At 40.6% G+C, this 19,629-nt stretch overlaps 1 protein-coding gene across 1 annotated transcript in view; it reads right to left on the reverse strand.

The window, feature by feature from the left end:
* Window positions 1-7,695: 7,695 nt before the first annotated feature.
* Lim1 (LIM homeobox 1) overlaps window positions 7,696-19,629 on the reverse strand; it is a 39,208-nt gene continuing 27,274 nt past the window's right edge. Inside the window, exons 5-9 of the mRNA XM_087405176.1 lie at window positions 16,215-16,442; window positions 12,927-13,168; window positions 11,671-11,941; window positions 11,045-11,212; window positions 7,696-8,959 (exon numbers count right to left, since the gene is read on the reverse strand). Of these exons, the coding sequence (XP_087261302.1) occupies window positions 8,817-8,959; window positions 11,045-11,212; window positions 11,671-11,941; window positions 12,927-13,168; window positions 16,215-16,442 (1,052 nt within the window). The 3' untranslated portion in view covers window positions 7,696-8,816. The remainder of the gene's footprint in view (window positions 8,960-11,044; window positions 11,213-11,670; window positions 11,942-12,926; window positions 13,169-16,214; window positions 16,443-19,629) is intronic.

The raw sequence follows: 19,629 nt of genomic DNA on the forward strand, positions 1-19,629 counted from the left end.
AAAATATCTCAAAGCATTATGTTGTTTTTCGAAGATTTAAAATATGTATATATCTTTTAGCTATTTGTTTCATTTGAGATTGATGATATTCAGGTGCAGAGAGTATTCCGATTTAAAGGGATACTTAACAAACAGATAAAACAATAATAGTATCGTAGCAAATACAATACTTAGTTGGCGAGATATGAAAGGTGATAAGAACATAATGTATTACACTACGATATTACAGTAGGAGTACATTTTTTTTATCAAAAAATGACATGTCGCAAGAGTTTGAATGTCGAGTCTGGAATTCAAGCGCAAGTATGTGACGGGGGGGGGGGGGGTTACGTCCGCGGGGGTCGAAGGTTACGTGAAAGACGGTGACAAGGGAGGGTGCAGCACGTGGGGGTGGTCGGTTGAGATTGCGTGCGTTTACAAAGCAAATGGCTTGAAAATAACCGAGCGGCGTGCCCCGTGGGCATCACGGGGAGAAAGCGAACGTTGGGCGCACGAGGGTAGTCCGAGAGTAAAGTTGAGAGCGAGAAAGCGGAGGAGAAAAAGAGGAGGAATAAAACTATAACGAAAGAGAGAAACAAAGAAAAACGAAGAGGTTTCAAAAGGGAGGGAGTGAAAGAAAACGATATGTTGTACGACAGGGAGAATCGAAGCTATCCCCAATGGCAGAGAATTGAGAAGAGGCTCGAGATGTAAGAGGGCGAAAGCGAGAGAGAGAAAGAGAAGGGGGGGGAAGAGAGAAAATTGAGAGAGAGAACGCGGGGAAGAGGTGGGTATAATCGATGCGGACATGTGCAGTTCCCTCGGGGGTAGCAACCCCTAACTCGCCAAACCTATTTATACAACAATGCCCGGTACAATCCCCCTTCCCCCTGTAAACCACCCTCACGGTGGACCGCCGTGGCTGCTGTTGCTGTTGCTGTTGCTGCACACTCCACCGCCCTTGCGCGTCTACCCACCCCCTCATTCTTCCCGCCCGCAACCCTCGAACCTTCTCTGTTGCCTTCGGTTTATAATCAACCCCTCTTTTTATCCTTCCTACTCTCTTTTGCTCTTGGTTCTCGCTCGCGCGTACATCGGCCAACCCCTCGACACGAGCGGTTTATCTTGGGGCCCGCGCGAGACCGGAGCTGGTATTTTAAATAGCAAATACTTATCTCGTCGACGAGGGGCGGGTAGGCGCTCTGATAAGCGGGTCGAGAGGGTGCAAGCGCGTATGGGACGATTAGGGTGGGAATCGCCAAGAAGCCGGGTGTGAGAGATATTCCTTGAATGCGCAGAGCAGAGAGAGTCTTCACATCATTTTTATTCACATGTGTGTGAATGGAAATTTCACACGTAAATGTTTCCCAATGTGCTGGCTTTTAACTTGCATGGGATAACTTAATTTTTGACAATGTATATTATTCTTTTCATTAGTAATATTATTAATATTCAATATCGTTGCTGTTATATTATGAATATTCATTACTATTCATTGTTGTTGTTACGTTGTTATTACCAATTGAATACAATTATTACCGCAAGCATTAGCATTATTAGCTTTTAAAACGAATTGTTCATGGCAATTTGTCGAATGTAAATTTTGATAATAAATTCAAATTCAAGAATACCTATGAAATAATATGAATTTTCCCTCTCTTTCTAATACTTTAATAATCAATTTAATTAACCTTTCTGATTGAATAATTGCAAGGGTAAATATTATAGGTACGTGTATGTAGCTGCAAAACCTTATCTTTAAAAACTTTACATTGTTTCAGAAAATCACGCTGGAAAAATGCGCGTGTTCTACAGACTGTGATAAAGGCGAAACGATATGCGCATTTGCATACATGTATGGTAATAAGAATGTTGCAAGGGCCGCAGCGTTTACGTTGAAGCAGACGTTTGCATGCATGTATACACTCTATATACAAAGCGGATCGACAATTCTCATAACGAAAGCGAAAGAATAAAAATTCGTCTGAGAAAGGAGATACATTAATGTCAGGCTCTGTCTAATTGTTAAAATGTATTTTCGATGACGTAAATGAAAAAGTCTTTTATAAAGAGCATTTTGATATAGCTTAACATAATCACGATTATTATTAGCTTAATCCTTCGGTACCATACACTACAACACACTTGGGATAGCATACTCAATCCAATCCGATTGCTTATAACTTTTATAAAAATGAACATTGTAAAGAACGTTTCTTAATCAAAATGCCAGACATTAAGAAACACAACAGTATGGTAATAATGTGTGTATTTTTACTAATAAAACAGTTATAAGCATTATGTGGAAAAAGCATTATGGGAAAGCATTAGAAAAAGAAAATCGAGTATGATATACTTAGAGTGGCACAAAGTATCTACTAACATCATGATTATTCCCATAGCTTATTATTAACGTAATTATTTCTAAAAAGCTGACGTAAATATTAATTGTATATAATAGTGAATAGTAATAATAAATAATATATAATTTGTCTTATATTAATCGCATAATTAGTTATTAAGTAAAATATCTCTTCCATCGACGACGTTTGCATTAATATGCCTAAATTGAGATTCAAATTTCCCTATTTTCTTATTTTGCGCGTGAAAATTGAAATTCTTCTTTAACAATTATCGAGACATTCTTAAACTTTTCGGGAAACTTGAAAATCCCTTTAAGACACGGAGATCTTCAACGTCGTCACGGTGTGACGCGTGAAACTGACAGCCAACGAGCAACAAACATGCGGTCGGAATACCTTTGTCTACATCCACGTTTATCCCAATTCGAAAGGGAAGAGAGAAAGAGAGAGAGAGAGAGAGAGAGAGAGAGAGAGAGAGAGAAATATATCGCACATGTATAAAGAAAGGCACATTTGCTTTCGTGTTCATGGACGTCACACGTGGAGGCTTAATCCATGGAAGAAAAGAATAAACTATCGGCCGTTGCGACGCGTAAGACAGCGGGCAGCTTGAACGGCTTGTGGGACGTGCAGGTAATCCGGATTTTGGATTAGCCTAAGCTCAGACGAAACGCCAGGAGGTCGTCCATCCGTCTGTTTGCCTGGACGGACTTCTGGTCTGTTTCTACCCGCCCTCCCCTCCTCGAGTATTCGCTTGAAACGGAAATAGGTACGAGCATCGTGTCACGAGCGCTTCTCTTCTTCGTTCGCGATGACAACGTCACTACTCGACGTCTCCATTGTGCCATCCATCCCCGCAGATGACGTTACCCGATTCGTACATCATCCGAATTTGTAAAGAATCCCTGCAGAAGAAAGACGCACGAGCCAAGAAGCCAGAATCGGAGAGGAAGCGACTTTATGCGTGGGATGTACGGTATCGTTGGTGAGATGAATGGAATAAAATGAACGCTATCGCGATCATACAATCACTGAATCACATCTCTGAGAACTTTTTCAGTTTTTTTATAGAGAATCGTAGGAGAATTCTGGAAATATGTGTAAATACTAATATTGAACACGACGATCAAAAAGTTTTTTTAATAAAAATTATAAAAACTTATAATAAAAAGATCTAATAGTTAGTAGTTAGTAATAAAATATCACTATTAGTTTACAAATATTGAAAAGAAATTAAATTGTATATAATTCGTATTTTAGTGTATATTATTCATTTTCGATAAACTATACCTGTACGATTTCGTAACTGCATAATTTGTATCAAAGTGATATCTCTAAATTGATCGGGCCGTGTCGTAACCAACGACGGCTTCTTCAAAGCGAACGTTTCAGGGAAGAACTTGAAGGACGAAGAGATTCATCGGTCGGTACTCTGACGATCGGAGGGGTGGTCCTGGGGGCAAATTCGAAGCTCTGTCACGTTAATTCGAGCCTGCGACGAAGGCGTCCGCGGTAAGCGGGGCGTGATTTGTATGGCCTCCTTGCATAATGATGACAGACGGAGGGGCTCGTTTTGCGACACGTGCGTAGACACGTGAGCGAGTCGGCGAAGCGCGTTGGACTGTGACACGTCGGCGCTTGGCCCTTGGCCCTGGTACTACCACCCCCTTGGGAATCCCTCTTCATCGTCCTGTTCTACATATCTCCTCGAACGTCTCTCTGACGAGTAGAGTAGATACGCATCGATGAATGTATAGTCGGTATTATCGATGATAAGGATAACGTTTGTATCGTAGTTCGTAGTCGTGTCACCGTGAAAGTTATTCTCTGCGAGGTTTTAAATATAAAATAATTTTTTCCAAACGAAGATCCCGCAATCTGCGTTTGGAGAAATCTGTAAAGTGTTAAATATCACGTTAGAAAAATTTTAATATTAATAATACACGGTAGAACAAATTTATTGGCATTAGAGGTATTTTGCTGCCACGATAAACGACACATGTTAATCATCATATAACAGTAAAAAATCAAATAAATCTTATATATGTAAGAATTTGTCATTGCTTGTAAAATTATTTATATGTAATTCAATAAAATTCATTCGCAGACTTAATAAAATCGATTGTATGTTTAATGCAAGAAAGTTTCATTCACTTTCGTAATGATTCGAACTTTGAAATCATGACGGTTAATATTCGGTAATCGCGGTAGAATTCGATGGGATTTAATCAGATTCTTATTCTGCTGATGAATATGCATGATATATATGTACATATATAATAAATGCGAAAGAATGTGGTTTACTTGCTCCGGCTTGCACTTTCATTTTCTTACTTCGTGCAAACGAGGGTAATAGAAGAACACAAGGATACGCGAAAACCGGGGGTGCGAACCCCTAGGGACGGTTTGTCCCTGCAGGACTCCCGCGGGAGACATGGCAGTTTCTGGGGTACGAAGGCGGGCCACACATCTGTCGAATCTCCCGAGAGATATCCCGCAGAAGACGCGTAGGATACACGTATTACACGGAACGCCGATGCCTCCGTCGACGTCGTTACATCGCGCGTTACATTGCATGTGCTCGATTCTCTGGGTAGATTACACCCCATACTTCTGCCACATGGACAGTTAAAGGGAGTGGCGCGCAAAAATTCTCTGGAGAGAAACAAAGCGCTTTTAATGACATTAAATTATTCAGTTTACAAAGTGTATCGGTAAAAAAAAAGCTTGTTGACAAACTTGTGAGTAACTAAACATGCGCAAATATAACGCGTACTGAAAAGTAATGCGTACTTTTAAAAAGGATTTCAAAGAAAAACAAATGGGAAAAAATAAAATCGAATTTTTTTTCTTAAAAAAGAACAGAAAAGAAAAAGAAAAATAAAAGGCAACTGTTCCGACGTTCCATAAAATAAAGTTACACGAGAGATTAACAAATTTTAACAAATTTTCTGGAGAAATCGATTCTTTATAATAAACAGGAAAGATCGTAGATTCTTTGGTTGTTAATCTGCAGATTGTTAACGAAATTCTTATCGGTGACCCTGCTCTAAACGAAACCTCGTTACCATTCGTGCGCAGCCGTAAACTGCGACATGGGACCACCACCGACTCTGTGCACACACTTAGCGGATGCACTTGCAACAAGCCACCAGGGGTAGGAGCTTGTGTATACACGTTGTGTACGCGAAACACATGGGGACATGCACACGGCGGCATCGTTGGAGGCCCCAGCGGGACCGTGTCGAGGATACGACGTGGAGAACGTCCGTCCGACCCCCGGGGGGCCGCAGAAACACATCAAAATCGAATTCACCAGATGTCCAGACCGATGGGAGGCGCACCCTTCTCTTTCCCTTGCCTCGGGACACGTGGATGTCGCACCCGCTAACGACGTTCGGGACGATGTCGGTCGCAGATGCGTTTACGACCGGCGATTTGGGGAAGGAAAAGGATTCGATTCGCGCCCGCGCCACCTGAGCTCGTCCGCCCTTTAATAAGGGTATCTTCATCTAAGAGAGAAAAAAGAGAAAAGAAAGACGCAAGAGAATGTAACTGAAAAATTGATGTCAATTAGAACCATGATAATTATAAATTTAATTATTAGATGTAATTAACAATTATAACTTTAAAAATTAAAAGAATCGATGATTGCGAAATTTTTCAGTTAAAGATATGAATTATTTTATGAATTGTCAATGTAAAGATATCTTAGATATGTTAATCGATTTCCTCGTTCTTTCCTTCTTTAGTTTATTTTAAATAATATACACTTTGTTGATTCATATATTTAAATCTTTTGAAGATATATTATTTAAAATATTTTTATAAGAAAGATTTAGAGACTAAAATTCAATTGACTAACATTTAAATTGAATTATCGATTCGATATCAATACAGTTTTTTCCATCATAATAAAAGAGAAGAGTGTAGACGTTATTTTAAAAAAATATATAAATAACGATGTGTAAAATAAGAAATGCTGTGGAATGTAAATGTCGTATTTAACGAAAATTTCAACGGAATTTCAACGATGGATTTGCAAGCGGGATATGGGGCCGTTGTTGTAATTCTGTTACGTCATCATATGCGGCGAGCGTGTACCTGCTTTTCGCTTTGAATTTTTTCGCGCACGTCATTCCGGTATTTAGCCGGATTGCCTTTTGAATAAGTCCAACGCGCTTTTTGACGCGCGAAAAAAGCGCACGCTGTGCGAACCAGCCAACGCGACGTAGGTACACACACATTTAGCGTGGCGTAACGTAATGCAGCGTAATGTGGCACAGTTGATTGGCGGCATATAAACGCGACGACTGCACGCGAAAGCTGCGCCCAAAAGCATATGCAAATATACGCAAGAAACCTGACACAATTTATAAACTACACGCCTCTCTCGAATATGAAAGAAGAATTGATTTCGGTTTAAAATGAAGAGTCATCGCAAAATTTTTCGGATCACCGCGATTATTATTTCTCTTCACGTGGATTTCATCTTTTCGAAACAGGCAAGTCATCTTTGCCACTTGATATCTACGAAACACTTTACCGCGTAACAACTAATAATTTCTTCGTCCTGTTTAAAGGTGCGATCTGATGCCGCGCGCTACTAACAGATATGATAAACTGTCTTCGGTGACTTTCTCTGTTCTCTCGATACGTGTATCGAATCCACAGCGAAGTATCACGTCGCAGCTCATTAGGATAATGCTATTGAAATCGTGGTGATGACAGTGACACGCCGAATAACATTCTGTCATTGATAATCTGCAAGGAAATCGAAGATGGTGACACGCGCCAGTAAAAAAACGTAAATGATCACTTACCTTATTAACTTCCGTTTCTTGACGGTTTCTTGTAGCCGTCTACCGTTATCTATATCTGATCGCTGTTGCACAGATACGCTTTCTTAATTAGCATAAATCGAAAAATTTATCGCGCCAATAATAGTGCTAATCTCGATCGACTGATTGAGATCAAAATTAATTTATTATTGGAGCGATAGATCTTAAACAAAAAAGATTAGGTCCATTAGATTTTACGAATAATTCGACTGTACTACGAATGATATTTTCGTAAAGACGAGTATTTGGAAATATATTACTAGATAATTATTAAATAATATTATTTAGCATTTCAATTTAATTTTTTAATCGTTTAATTTTTTTGTATCTCGTGATTAAAGTAGAATTAATTAACGAATGAACCATTTTCGCTAAACGAATAATGAATTATGTTTGCGCAATATATCATTAATTAGTCAAATACTTTCCTCTGTCCTACACAATGTCATTCGCTCAGTCGAAGGAAAACTGTCACGCGTCGATCAGAAGGAAATGAAATGCACAGCTCCGTATACGGAAATACGAGGTGGTTTATTATAATAGTATTTATAATCGTTATGCCTCGCGGCGGCGCGTCTCTTTCTCGATCTGTCTTACGCTTGAGTTGTTGCGTCACAATACACACACACACACACATATATATATATATATATATATGTATATGTATATATATATAATTTTATTTTCGGTGGCGTAAGTTCGTAGAGTAAGTCCAGCCGTCTCGCGCAAATCGGCACGCGCGCATTTTCAGCAAAGAGAGAGAATAGAGTGTTTTTCTGAGTGTTCCTCGTGTATTTACATCGATTTCGCCGCTCTTAACAGATACAAATTACACGTTTCCTATTTATATTTATACTTTAATGATAATATTAGTACAGCGCATGTCCAAGTGTGTGGATACGTGTATCCGTGTATCTGTTTGTATGCACGTATGACGTTGCGTGTAAAATGTGTACGTGTCTAGCGATCAGTGTACGCGTGTCATTATCAGGTGTACAACAGCAGATATCTACAGGGTGTCTTTAAAGTAACGTCGAGAAAAGAAAATAATAATCAACAGGGAGGGAGTACAATATTACACGATAGGGACATCTTCGAATTTTATACACAATAATAATAATCAATAATTAATAATATTAATAATAATAATAATGAAAAAATAGTAACGTCAGCGTCGCGGCGCCGAGGTGCGTAATCAATAGCGATAATAAGCGTCGACCGTGCGTCGACGACGATGTGAATCGAGGCGCGCGGACAAACGTTTTCATATCTATATATCTTACACAAAGAACGAGTCGATATTTCTCACAACTCGATCGCAATTGCGAAACGGAAAGAATGGAAAGGACAGGGACGAAAAGAAAACGGAAAAAGTAGGGAGTAGGAAGAAAAGCAACGAAGCGCCGAGCCTTCCGTCGCCCTTCGGACTCGAAATCGCCGCAGTCGTAGCCGCAGCAATCGTCGCTGTTGCCGTTGCCGTTGCCGTTGCCGTCGCCGTCGCCGTCGCCGTCGCCGTCGTCGTTCCTCGCTCTCGCTCTCGCGCTTCGGCGGCGCGTTCTCGCGATCCCGTTCGATTTTAGGCGTGCGGGCGGAATTGTTATTATCATAAAAGGGACGTTAATTAAAACTCGTACTACCAGGCGAGCCCTTCGCTCTGCATCTGGTGCGGCTCCAGGAACCCACCGCCCGCGACCCCGCCGCCACTGCCGCCGCCACCGCCACCCGGACCACCGCCGTTCCCGCCGCCGCCGCCGCTTGGATTACCCTGCCCTCCACCTGGGAACAAGCGAACGCGCACGGCGTCGATGCCAATTAAGATTTAAATCCCACTGCGCGTAGTGCAACGCGACGCGACGGACCCAGCCGGCGGCCGGAAGTCCCGTGAAAGTCGGCGAGACAATCCGCCGCCGGCAGTTTATAAATATTAACGCGATCTCCGATAGCTGCACTACGCTTTATATATATATATATATATATATATATGTATATATATATATATATATATCTCATCGTTGTTGTAGCTTTTAAATAAAAACGACTGCCACCGGCTCATCTTTTTGTCTTATCTATTGCATGCATGCCATATTCGTCGTACAAAAACAACAAATGAAAGTCTGGATTAGTTCTGAAGTTAGTTTTTAAAAGTTTTTAAATTACTCATTCGATCATAGATAAATAATACAAATTATTTCTGAATTCACGAAATTCTTGAATATATTAAAATTCTTGAGAGTCTCGAATGATCGCAAATATTTGAAATAATTCAAAGCAATTTGATGTTAAATTTATCGATAGTTTTAAAATTCAAATATTAGATGTAAGTATAAATGTTTATATGACCTTCCATAGTTATTGATAAATAATATATATATTAGGCAATAAAATATAATTCGCAAACAATTGAAATGTACTTATCAGTTAATTAAGTTGTTTAGATTTTAGAAGTTAACCGCAAACGTTTCAATTGAGGACTCAAAATCTAAAAACGAAAAGTTTGCAGTTAATTTCATTGATGAATAAATTCCAATTGTTTGTGAATTATATCTAATTATGTAGACATCTTATATATACTTGATTTATTTTTGAAGACGAAATTATTTTAATTTTTATTTTAATCGAATATTATACCGTTCTCAAGCAGAATAATAAGTTATGATAACGTCAAAATGATGTAAAAATAAATCATGAGTGATCGTAAAATGACTTTTAATAATCATTTTGAACGCATTTCGACGCCATTTTCATGTAATCTTGATAACTTTTTGTTCCGCTTGGGATTGTTTTTTACAGACATTTTATATAACGTAACATTTTGCTGTCATATATTTTAACGAGTACGATAAAAGTACCCAATGTTTTGCGAAAATTTCAAAGTTGATTTCAGGCTGCCAGGAGCCACGTTAGTTACATTAAACGCTGCTTTACAAGTACTAATTCGACTATCACTAACTGCACTTTCCCCGACGAATTAATAACTCACATATGTGTGACTTGATTGATACGCGGGTGACAGTCGGATAAGACACATATGCGTATCTAACGCGCGTTAGAAAACGTGAATTTAGTATTAGACGTATCACAAAAGGTCACGCCAGGTGATTGCCAGATCTCAATTATCCATACGACAGGCTCAAAAGAAAATGACATTCACGCTGCTGTAATGCAATTTTGTTGTAGAAAATCCTAGTCGACTAGAAATCTCTCGCGCGCGCATGTCTTTCGTGCACGAAATAACATTGCGAAGGTACGTGAATAATAAGCGCGATGCTGCACGATAAAAATGATGACCGCGTGCGAAAGGTTAACAGCAACGTATAATTTTCATTTCAACGTGAAATGTTGAATAGCGTGAAACAGTTTCGATTCGATATCGCGAGACTAAAAGCGTTCCTAATTAACACGACACGGCAACAGAGATGTGTATAATAAATCGTCACGAATATAATCGTCACGAAACAGACAAAGTGAAACATTATATAATCTCTTTCTCGACTACTGATTTGTGCGTACCATTGGAAATCAAATTGAGAAAAATAATTAAGACAGACATCAATATACATTTAAATTAAAAAATTAATATATTAAGATATAGATGTTTAATTCTCTCTCGGAGGAAAAAAGTTACTCGACGTCTGTAAAGAAACGATCCGTGCGGAATATTATTCTTTGGTGCGAGAAGCAGGTCGATCTCCTTCAAGCGCTTACGAGTTAATGGTTGCCGCCGCATCGCGAAAACAACACTAATAAATCGGCGCGAGCGCAAACATAAAGTCCGCTCGCGGGCAGACCCAAGGTAGATCGGCGATCGCGATTCGGCCGATTTTCGGTGGTAATGGTTCGGAGGGGATATTTCCCTCTTACCTGAAGGTGCCAGGAACTCTCCGGGGCTGCCGCCGGTGGGCGCAGGGGGCCCCTGTCCGGGGGGCCCCGTGAGAAATTCCGGAGGGCCGCCCCCCGCGCCCGGAGGTGGGTATTCCCCTGCCACCGCCACTGCGGCTGCCATGCCCGCTAAACTGGCCGGGTCCAAGCCTGTCAGAAACAGATTACGTACTGCTCTCAGAGGGGATCTCGTATCCGCTCGGCCATCTCCGAAACCGGCTGTCATAATTATCGCGGGGGCCTACCTACTTGATTCGAGGTTTATTATAATTACGCGAGATTCCGGGACTAGGCTCTCTCTCCGGGCTCCGTCTTTCGTAGAGATCGGCCGTTTTTTACTTCAAGTTTTTGTGATCGAGACAAAAGCCGCGTGATTAATAAAATAGTGATTAATAGGAATTCTATGCAGAAATTCGATTTTAGAAAACACAAAGAATTGATGAAATATTAACATAACAAGAGATCTTTGATATTTTCCAAATTTCCACATCGATTCTAATCTTGCATTTTTTCATGTCTTAAACGCAAGACTAGAATTTATTTTAGTTTTACTATAAAAGATGCTAAATCATCGGTGATGGCAGGAGATTCACCTGGATTTCCCGTACCGGCAAAGTGCGGTCCGTGCGGATGCGGGGGTGGATGCGCGCCGAAGAACTCGTGATGGAAGGCCACCGGACCGCCGTAACCGAATTCGAACTTGTCCGGGCCAAAATACGGGAAACCGGGCGGTGGTCCATCCTCGCCTCCGAGGGCGCCTGGATTCAGATTCAGCGGGAACCCGCGCATCTTGCGCGAGCCCCCGAAGAAGGGGTTCCTGCCCATCGACGTCAGCTGCTTCAGCCTGCGCTCCTTGCTCCTCTTGTTCTGGAACCAGACCTGAAACCAGCGAGTCGGCCGCCTCTTTAATCGCTGAATTATTTAACGATCATCTCCCTTTCCTTCGCTGCCTTTTGATTTTGAGCACGGTTGTCTTACAGTATAAATTGCTCTAAGAATAGATATTAGTATGAGAGGTTTTTAAAAAATGTAAAAAAATTATACTCATCATCAGTTTCTCTTTACTGTTTCCCGTTTCTTATGTTTCATCACTGTTATATAAAACTGTAGAGATATAGAGTTTTGAAAGAATATGGGTCTTGGAATATATAATGTGATTCTAAGTTCACTTTATTTTAAAACTCTTTTACATTCTAGGACATGAGAAAATCATGGTAAACAATTTTTTATCGATGATACATTGTGAATTAATCGACGATTCTGTCGCGAAATTATTTCTCGAGAAATAATATGATGACGTGCCGAGTGAATTATTATGCGACAAATGTTTGTCGATGCGATTTTTTTCCTACTTGTTCACGATGGCGAAATATTTCTGAGCGTTGCATCGCTCTTAACGGCGATTTAGATGCCAGCCGCATAAAAGCGTCGCCGATAGTATGAATCGAGATTCACTTCGATATAAATAGCAATTCTCTTCATAAGCTAGAGAATTGAATGCCTGAGTAGCAAGTCTCGTAACAAAAATTGATAATAAGAAAAAAAATTATTTTTATTTCATTAAAATATAATTATTATTTATTTATTACTATTCAATTATTGACTCCATCCTGATTAAAGATTTTTTTTTAATTTGTAAAAGTATAACAAAGTATAATAAAATTTCTTTAAATAAAACTGTTCTCATTTCGTAGGTTTTAACAAAACGCAGATTTTCTTTGTTTAGTTATCAAAGTATTTAGTTAAATAATAGCACGATCAATTTCACAAAGAAACGTTTCACAAAGAGAAAATAAGTAGATATAATGATAGAGAAACGAGAGAAATTTTAACGCAAATGTAACGAGAGAGACACCTTTCTCACCTGTATGACTCTCATGGGCAGGCCGGTTTCTTTCGCCAATTGCTCCCTAATGTGCCTAGTGGGCTTTGGAGTCGACGAGAAGGCCGTCTTCAAGATCTCCAATTGTTTCGCCTTTATAGTGGTTCGTGGGCCGCGTCGCTTCGAACCGGCGCCGCCGTCGCCGCTGCCACCGCCGGCGCCGCCGTCCGGGCTCTTGTTCTCCGTCTGGCTGTCCCTCGTCTCGGGATCGCCGTCCAGGGAACCTTCAACCGATCGAAGCCGAGCTGCCACGTCACAATCGTATGACGATCACCTGGGGCCTATCTCGCGCGAAACTCGCAAACGATTGCCAGCAAAATCAGCCGTTACGAGAAGTTCGTGTCTTTCGCGATAGTGAGTTTCATGTTTGCCCACTTTAAATACAATGGCAGAGAACCTAATTCTCGAGAAGATAGGGACATGGATTTTTCTAGGATGATTCGTTCGCTTTTTGTTTCTCGAAATTCCTGAGTTGAGTTGCATTAGCAGCCAGAATTAATAAATACGTAAAGAACAATTTGTTCTCTTCTAAATTATAGTTTTTACCTACGTTAATATAAATAGAATAATAGATTTATTTTGCAAAACGAAAGTAAAAATTGCCCGATAATTACTAAATTACCTAAATTTCAAAAATTAAGATACCATTATTTTTAGATCAATATAATGATTCCTTAATTCTGTATCCTCAAACCCTCAATTTTTAACAGAAACGAGGCTGTCATTCACATACGATTTATAGAGACAAGTTATAAAAGTATCGGCATCTCTGAAAAAAATAAGGCTGACACAATATTTTCAGTGTTACGTTTATTATTACTCAGTCGTCGATAGAGCCGACAGATAGTCAGTTTCTTAATCCCGAACTATGCGTATCCGCTGACGCGTGACTCGTCGGTAACCCAGAAATGACTCGTCATCCTCGGGACACGAGTCATCATTGCGTTACAGGAGTTTCTAAGCGACGCCCGTCGAGTTGCGATCTCTCGTACCGCAATGCTAAAGTTAAATTTTTTAAAAACCATATTGTCGATCAAGAAGATCAGAAGCCTATCACGCACAACTAACGGGTGTCTCGAATATTAAAGACAACAGTCTCACTAATGTGTATGCGTTTTTAATATTAAAAGATCTTAACAAATTTCAACATGCAACGATATTCATTTTTTTACAACTTTTATCTAACACATAATTCATAATCCATTTAATTTCTATTTGATTTAAATTAAAAAATATTGTCAACATTAATGGAAGCCAACGGATATTTCAAGGACTTTAGCGCGGACGATGCCTTCCCGACAAACGCGCGCGGAGGGATAATCGACTGTAGATTCGTCGAGGTAATCGTAGCTGAGAGGCCACGCGGTAGGTCTGGGACACCCCGTGTATCCCGGTATCTTCATCGGTCGGATCGAGGTAACAACAATCGGAGCCAATCCCCCGGAAGCGATGCGAAACCCCCATCGGATTATCGTGGCTGCTGCCGCGCGCGCACGTTGAAAACCGTACCCCGCACATACGCGTGCACATCTCATAGTGCCACCATACACGCACACGCACACGCACACGCACACGCACACGCACACACACACACACACGTACATAAGTCCCTGGCTCTCCACGGTAATCTATACATTATACGTATACGTGTATACCGGGTAGGTCTTAACCGCGGGACAAAGAAAATGTTTGGACAGTGTCACACCGCACTACGAGGGCCACCCCTCGTGAAGACGTCCGTTCCCTCCCTTTCGCCCCGATCGGGGGCAACGAGGCTCTTGTATTGCGTGGCTGTATGAGACTCGTGCGAGGGTGAAGCTAGTTGGTAGATGGCTAAAGGACCGATTGTTGTGTGACGCGATAAAAGAGCAGGAGCGATATAATGGACTCCTGGCGAGACAACTCCTGGCGAAGCCCTCAGCGATTTGTGACGTCGCGATGCTACGAATTCATACTCGCAAAATCTCCAAGGGTGACATGGTGACGCGTAGTTTCGAGGGTAGCCCGATCAAGTTGCTAATCGATTGCTCTTGATCGCGTACTACGCGAGTAACTTACGGCGTGTGAATATGATCTTATAATTTGTTTACTTGCAGTTTGCAAGTGCAATATGTAAGTGCACGTGTGTACGTGATACATACGGAATGTCTAATCACTGTAATCGAGATGACAGCTTAGATATTTCACGCATGCACTTTGCCCTTTACGCTTGGCTGCGCGATATTGACTTTCGTTTACGATCCTTCACTACTTTTCTTTTTGCAAGATTTATCTTTCGTCTTTTGCATTTGACGTAATAAAGACGTTTTCTTGTTTTATTCAGAGGCACTCAATGCTGTGTAAAACTGTCTAGATGGTAAAAATATGTATCTCCATTTTGCAATATTTATATTTTATCGCTTACATACATCGCTTATAAATACGATTAAAGAGATTAAAGAGAACTTTCCAAGCTATTCACAAAGAAATATTTATAGCGCCTATCGGCTAATCAAAAGAATCTATTCTTTTTAAAAAACTAATAGAATTTTATTTTACTTATTAAAGTAATAGAATTTTCTCTAAAAGCATTAGGAATTTTGAGTACGATCGTATGTGTGAATACATTAAATATGATAAAGAAAGTCCACATCGGTCAAAGTTGGATGTTTCAAATAATATATTATATTGTATTCTTATATTAAATTAATTTATTTCAGATATGATTGCGCGAGCCGAAAAATTTTCGGTTTCAACACAATCATTCTGAAACGCTAATAATCCCCCCTAGAATAGAAAGAAAGGAAGTAAGAAACTTATTGAAAAATATTACCTCAGCCAGGATTCGAACCTGAGATCTCTCAACTTTCCAGGAAGAGTGTCTTAACCAGCTCGACAAGTTTCTTACTTTCCTTCTTTCTATTTTAATTTAGAGGGAATTATTAGCGTTTCAGAATGATTGTGTTGAAACTGAAAGTTTTTCGGCTCGCAATCATATCTGAAATGAATGAATTTAATACAAGAATATATAATGTATTCTTTGAAATATCCAATTTTGACCGATCTTGGCTTTCTTTATCGTATTTCTCTAAAAGGTTTCTGGTTCATGAGAATAATCGATTTAACTGAATACAAGATTAATTTTTTACACTTGTGCATCACAAAATAATTCTCATAAATAATATTTTTTGCAAGAGAAAATTGCATGAGAGAAAACCTCTTTATTACGCAACATGTCGCTCCCGCTTAAGTATCTTATTGCCTATCTTCAAGAAGTAAGTTAGGACTTACCTTGATCCTCGGAGTCCTCCTGCTTGCAGGGATCGCTACCGAGAGGTAGTTCGCCACCGTGGCCGACGGTCTGGTCACCAGGACCACCCGGGCCAATGTTGTGGGTCCCGAGATGAGCACCACGTACGGCCGAATCGTGATGGTGATGGTGAGCACTACCGTCCTCGTCCTCGTCTTCCGATCCTGAGCCCATCAGCGAGTCTCCGCCTGCCGACAGGTTGGACGGTTCTGCTCGTGAACGACGCGAGACACCGGCCTTTTTAATAACATCGACCAACAAACTGCCGATTTCGAAAATAACGATTGCGACAGTTTCTACTCGCGTATCGTCGCAGCTCGCTCGCTTGCACAGAAGCGTAATACCTCAATTGACATCAACAAGATTCTTCGAACGATAGGTTTGTTCACGTTGCTTAAAATTTTCAAAAATTTGGCAGTTAAAACGAGACAAAAATATATTTGTTGAGAAGAGAGAAAGCGAAGATACTGAGTGCAAAAAATGCAAGCAACGCGAACAGATTTCATCAGGGTTGTCACAAATTCCTCCATGTTAAAAATTCCATTATTTTTCCATAATTTTCCTGACCAGTTTCAATTTTTTCCTTGACATTTCCCTGATTTCTCTGATTTTCAGTTGCAACCCTGTTAATGATAATGAAGTCTTTGATTATATATTTTTTTTATATAGTTACATATACTATATAAAACAATTAAAAACTCTTGCAAGATGATAAAAAAATTTAACTTGCTAATCGAAAAATTGTTTTTTATCGCTTCTGTGCAATTGCAAAATTGTTCGAAATCAGCGGTTGAACTTTTAGCGAACATGCAGGAATAAATTACAAATTGTCGTGGTATGGATATTATTAATATTCAAGTAAGTAATTTCATTTAAGTAATTTTTAATTAATGTTCTGTTAAAATTGTCGCTTGCTAAGAAGAAAGATCACACCGACGATGAGAAATCTGAGATGAAAAAAAAGAATCGATTATCCTTCGATATTATGATCGATATTGACATTTATATATCATACATTTATGATTAAAAATGAATTACTTGCATATTGACGCAATTGTTCTGTGATTTATCAAGAGATAATAATTGCATTTTATCGACAGAAAATGTAATAATAATATTTAACGTCACAATAAATTAATACTCTGTATTCGAAAACTATAAGAAATGCATTCAAACGATTACATATATTTTTTCGGGCGTAATTTAATTGCAGCTATCTCAATTGTAAAGTACGTGCGAGCGGCAAGTAGCGCTTTGAAAGTCGGCTTTTGCCTTCCAGATTTAATGGCGGCGTTGCGCACGAAATACTCCCGACGGAATATATTTTATGAACCGGGAACCGCCGAAAAAATGGTGTCTCCGGATATTAATCGTCTCTACGAGCATAATTACCGTGCTCTCGTCTCTCGCCACCGAGAAAGAGAGAGAGAGAGAGAGAGAGAGAGAGAGAGAGAGAGAGAGAACGATGGCCGCGGATTCGACAACCGGCAAATGGCCGAGCGGATGGCAGAGATTAATGTTGAAAAAGTGTCGGGCATCAAGACGGTCATGTCGCTTAATCATCGGCCCGAAATCATCCTGAAGGCTCGCGTCAACATTCTGCCCCCAGTTGCGCGTCGAATTCGTTCTCCACGCGATGAAGATTTCGAGCAGTGCTCCATACCTGCCTCTATTGTTCTCGCCAGTTATCAATAATCAGTAGTTGAGGACGGCGGTAAAAAAATAATCGATGATGTTCGTAAAGATGGTAAAACAGATACGAAAGACATTTATATACTAATAATCTAATGCATACAACTCGACTAAATATAAATCTATTTAAAAATGTATTTGCATAGATCACGCTAAGAAAACATTTTATTTTACAGTTATTTTTCAGCAATATCATTACTTTTATTATTTATATAAATAACTTTTATTTATTTGTTACTTTATTTTCGCTTCGATTTTTACTGTATTCTCATTTCTACCTATTGGCTGTCTAATCCTTTTCCGCGAAATCTGGCTGTAAAACGTCGGAACCGATCCGAAAAAAATCACAGAATCCTTCCGCGAAGGCAGCTTCTCGGAGTTGACATTTGACGCGGCTTACGTATTCGTTCCTGCATCCGCAGGTATGCGCTCCAGGATCCCTCGTGATGTCAACACGTCGACAGCGATGACGATGATGCTTCACGCGAAACTCATCGACAGCGAGTCGGCGGGCCGAATCGGCCGCGGCTGAGGCGTAAATCATTTCGCGGCGCTCTCCCGCGCTCAGCGGCTGTCCCACGACATTGTCTCACGTACAGCGAGCGAACACACAACGGGGTCCGTCGGGCCGTCTCCGAGATCCTTGGGAGAAAAAGGCGGCCGGGCAAAGAGAGAGAAGAAAACGGGTTGTCGGTGCGTTTTGCGGTTTCGGCAACGTCGGCAACGGAACGACAAAAGGTTCGCCCCCTGCCTAACGACCTTTCGGTTTTCGTTTCACGGCTTATATACGAGTGGGGCCCTCGTGAAACCGAGCCTGGTCTTGCCGTCTCTCTCGTGCCATCGTTTTCATTTCTCTCTATCTCCTTTCTCAGCCGGTGGTTCACGGTGGCATACGCGCCACGCTGTTTTCACAGCTTGCCGCTCTCTCTCTCTCATTCGGGGTAGAAACTCCCGTGAAAAACCTGCCCTCTCCGCCCCTCTCGCCCCGTCGGTCCCACCCTTTTTTTTTTAAGCTGATCCTGACTCCGTGAAATCCGTGGCGGCGTGCGCGTTGAACTGTGACCCCCTCGACCTCGTCGCTCGAAAAAATAAATCCCGAAATTCTGAGCCACTCGAGAAATGGGTCCCGTCGGTCTTTGTAGAAATGCTCGAATTTAAAGGGATATCGATGCCTCGCATTTATATGATATTAACACGTACCGTGTATAACAAATATGTCGAGACTTTTGATCATTGATCTGCGTTCAACAGAACAAAGTAGCTCTGCAACTGTTATAAATCCTTTAATATAATTGGTTCTTGCTCTTATAATTCCTCACTGGATCTAAACGTATAAATCAATCGTATTAAAAAACTTTATAACAGATGCAAGGCTGCTTTTTCTGTTGAACGCAACCATTCTCTCTGAAATTCTTCATATTTTGCTTTAGAGAAACCTATCCAAGTAATTCTGCAAAACGCGCGGATATTCCTTCTGCTTCAATCGGTATCGAAACATCGGCAGATCGGCTTTCCGGTTCTCCGATAAAACTCCGACAGAACGTCGAAGATCAGAACGGGCTGCTTCTTGACTTCGGGTCGGCGAAGCGGCGGGTCCGCGCGATAATTTATGACGACCTTTCTTTCTCGCGAGCGGCGGATAAAATTATTTATTGGCGGCGGTAACGGAAACGACGGAGGCGATCGTAAAACGCGCTCGCACGA

This window comes from Acromyrmex echinatior, chromosome 4, assembly GCF_024713525.1.
Source record: "Acromyrmex echinatior isolate Ae372 chromosome 4, ASM2471352v2, whole genome shotgun sequence".
Taxonomy (NCBI): Eukaryota; Metazoa; Arthropoda; class Insecta; order Hymenoptera; family Formicidae; genus Acromyrmex; species Acromyrmex echinatior.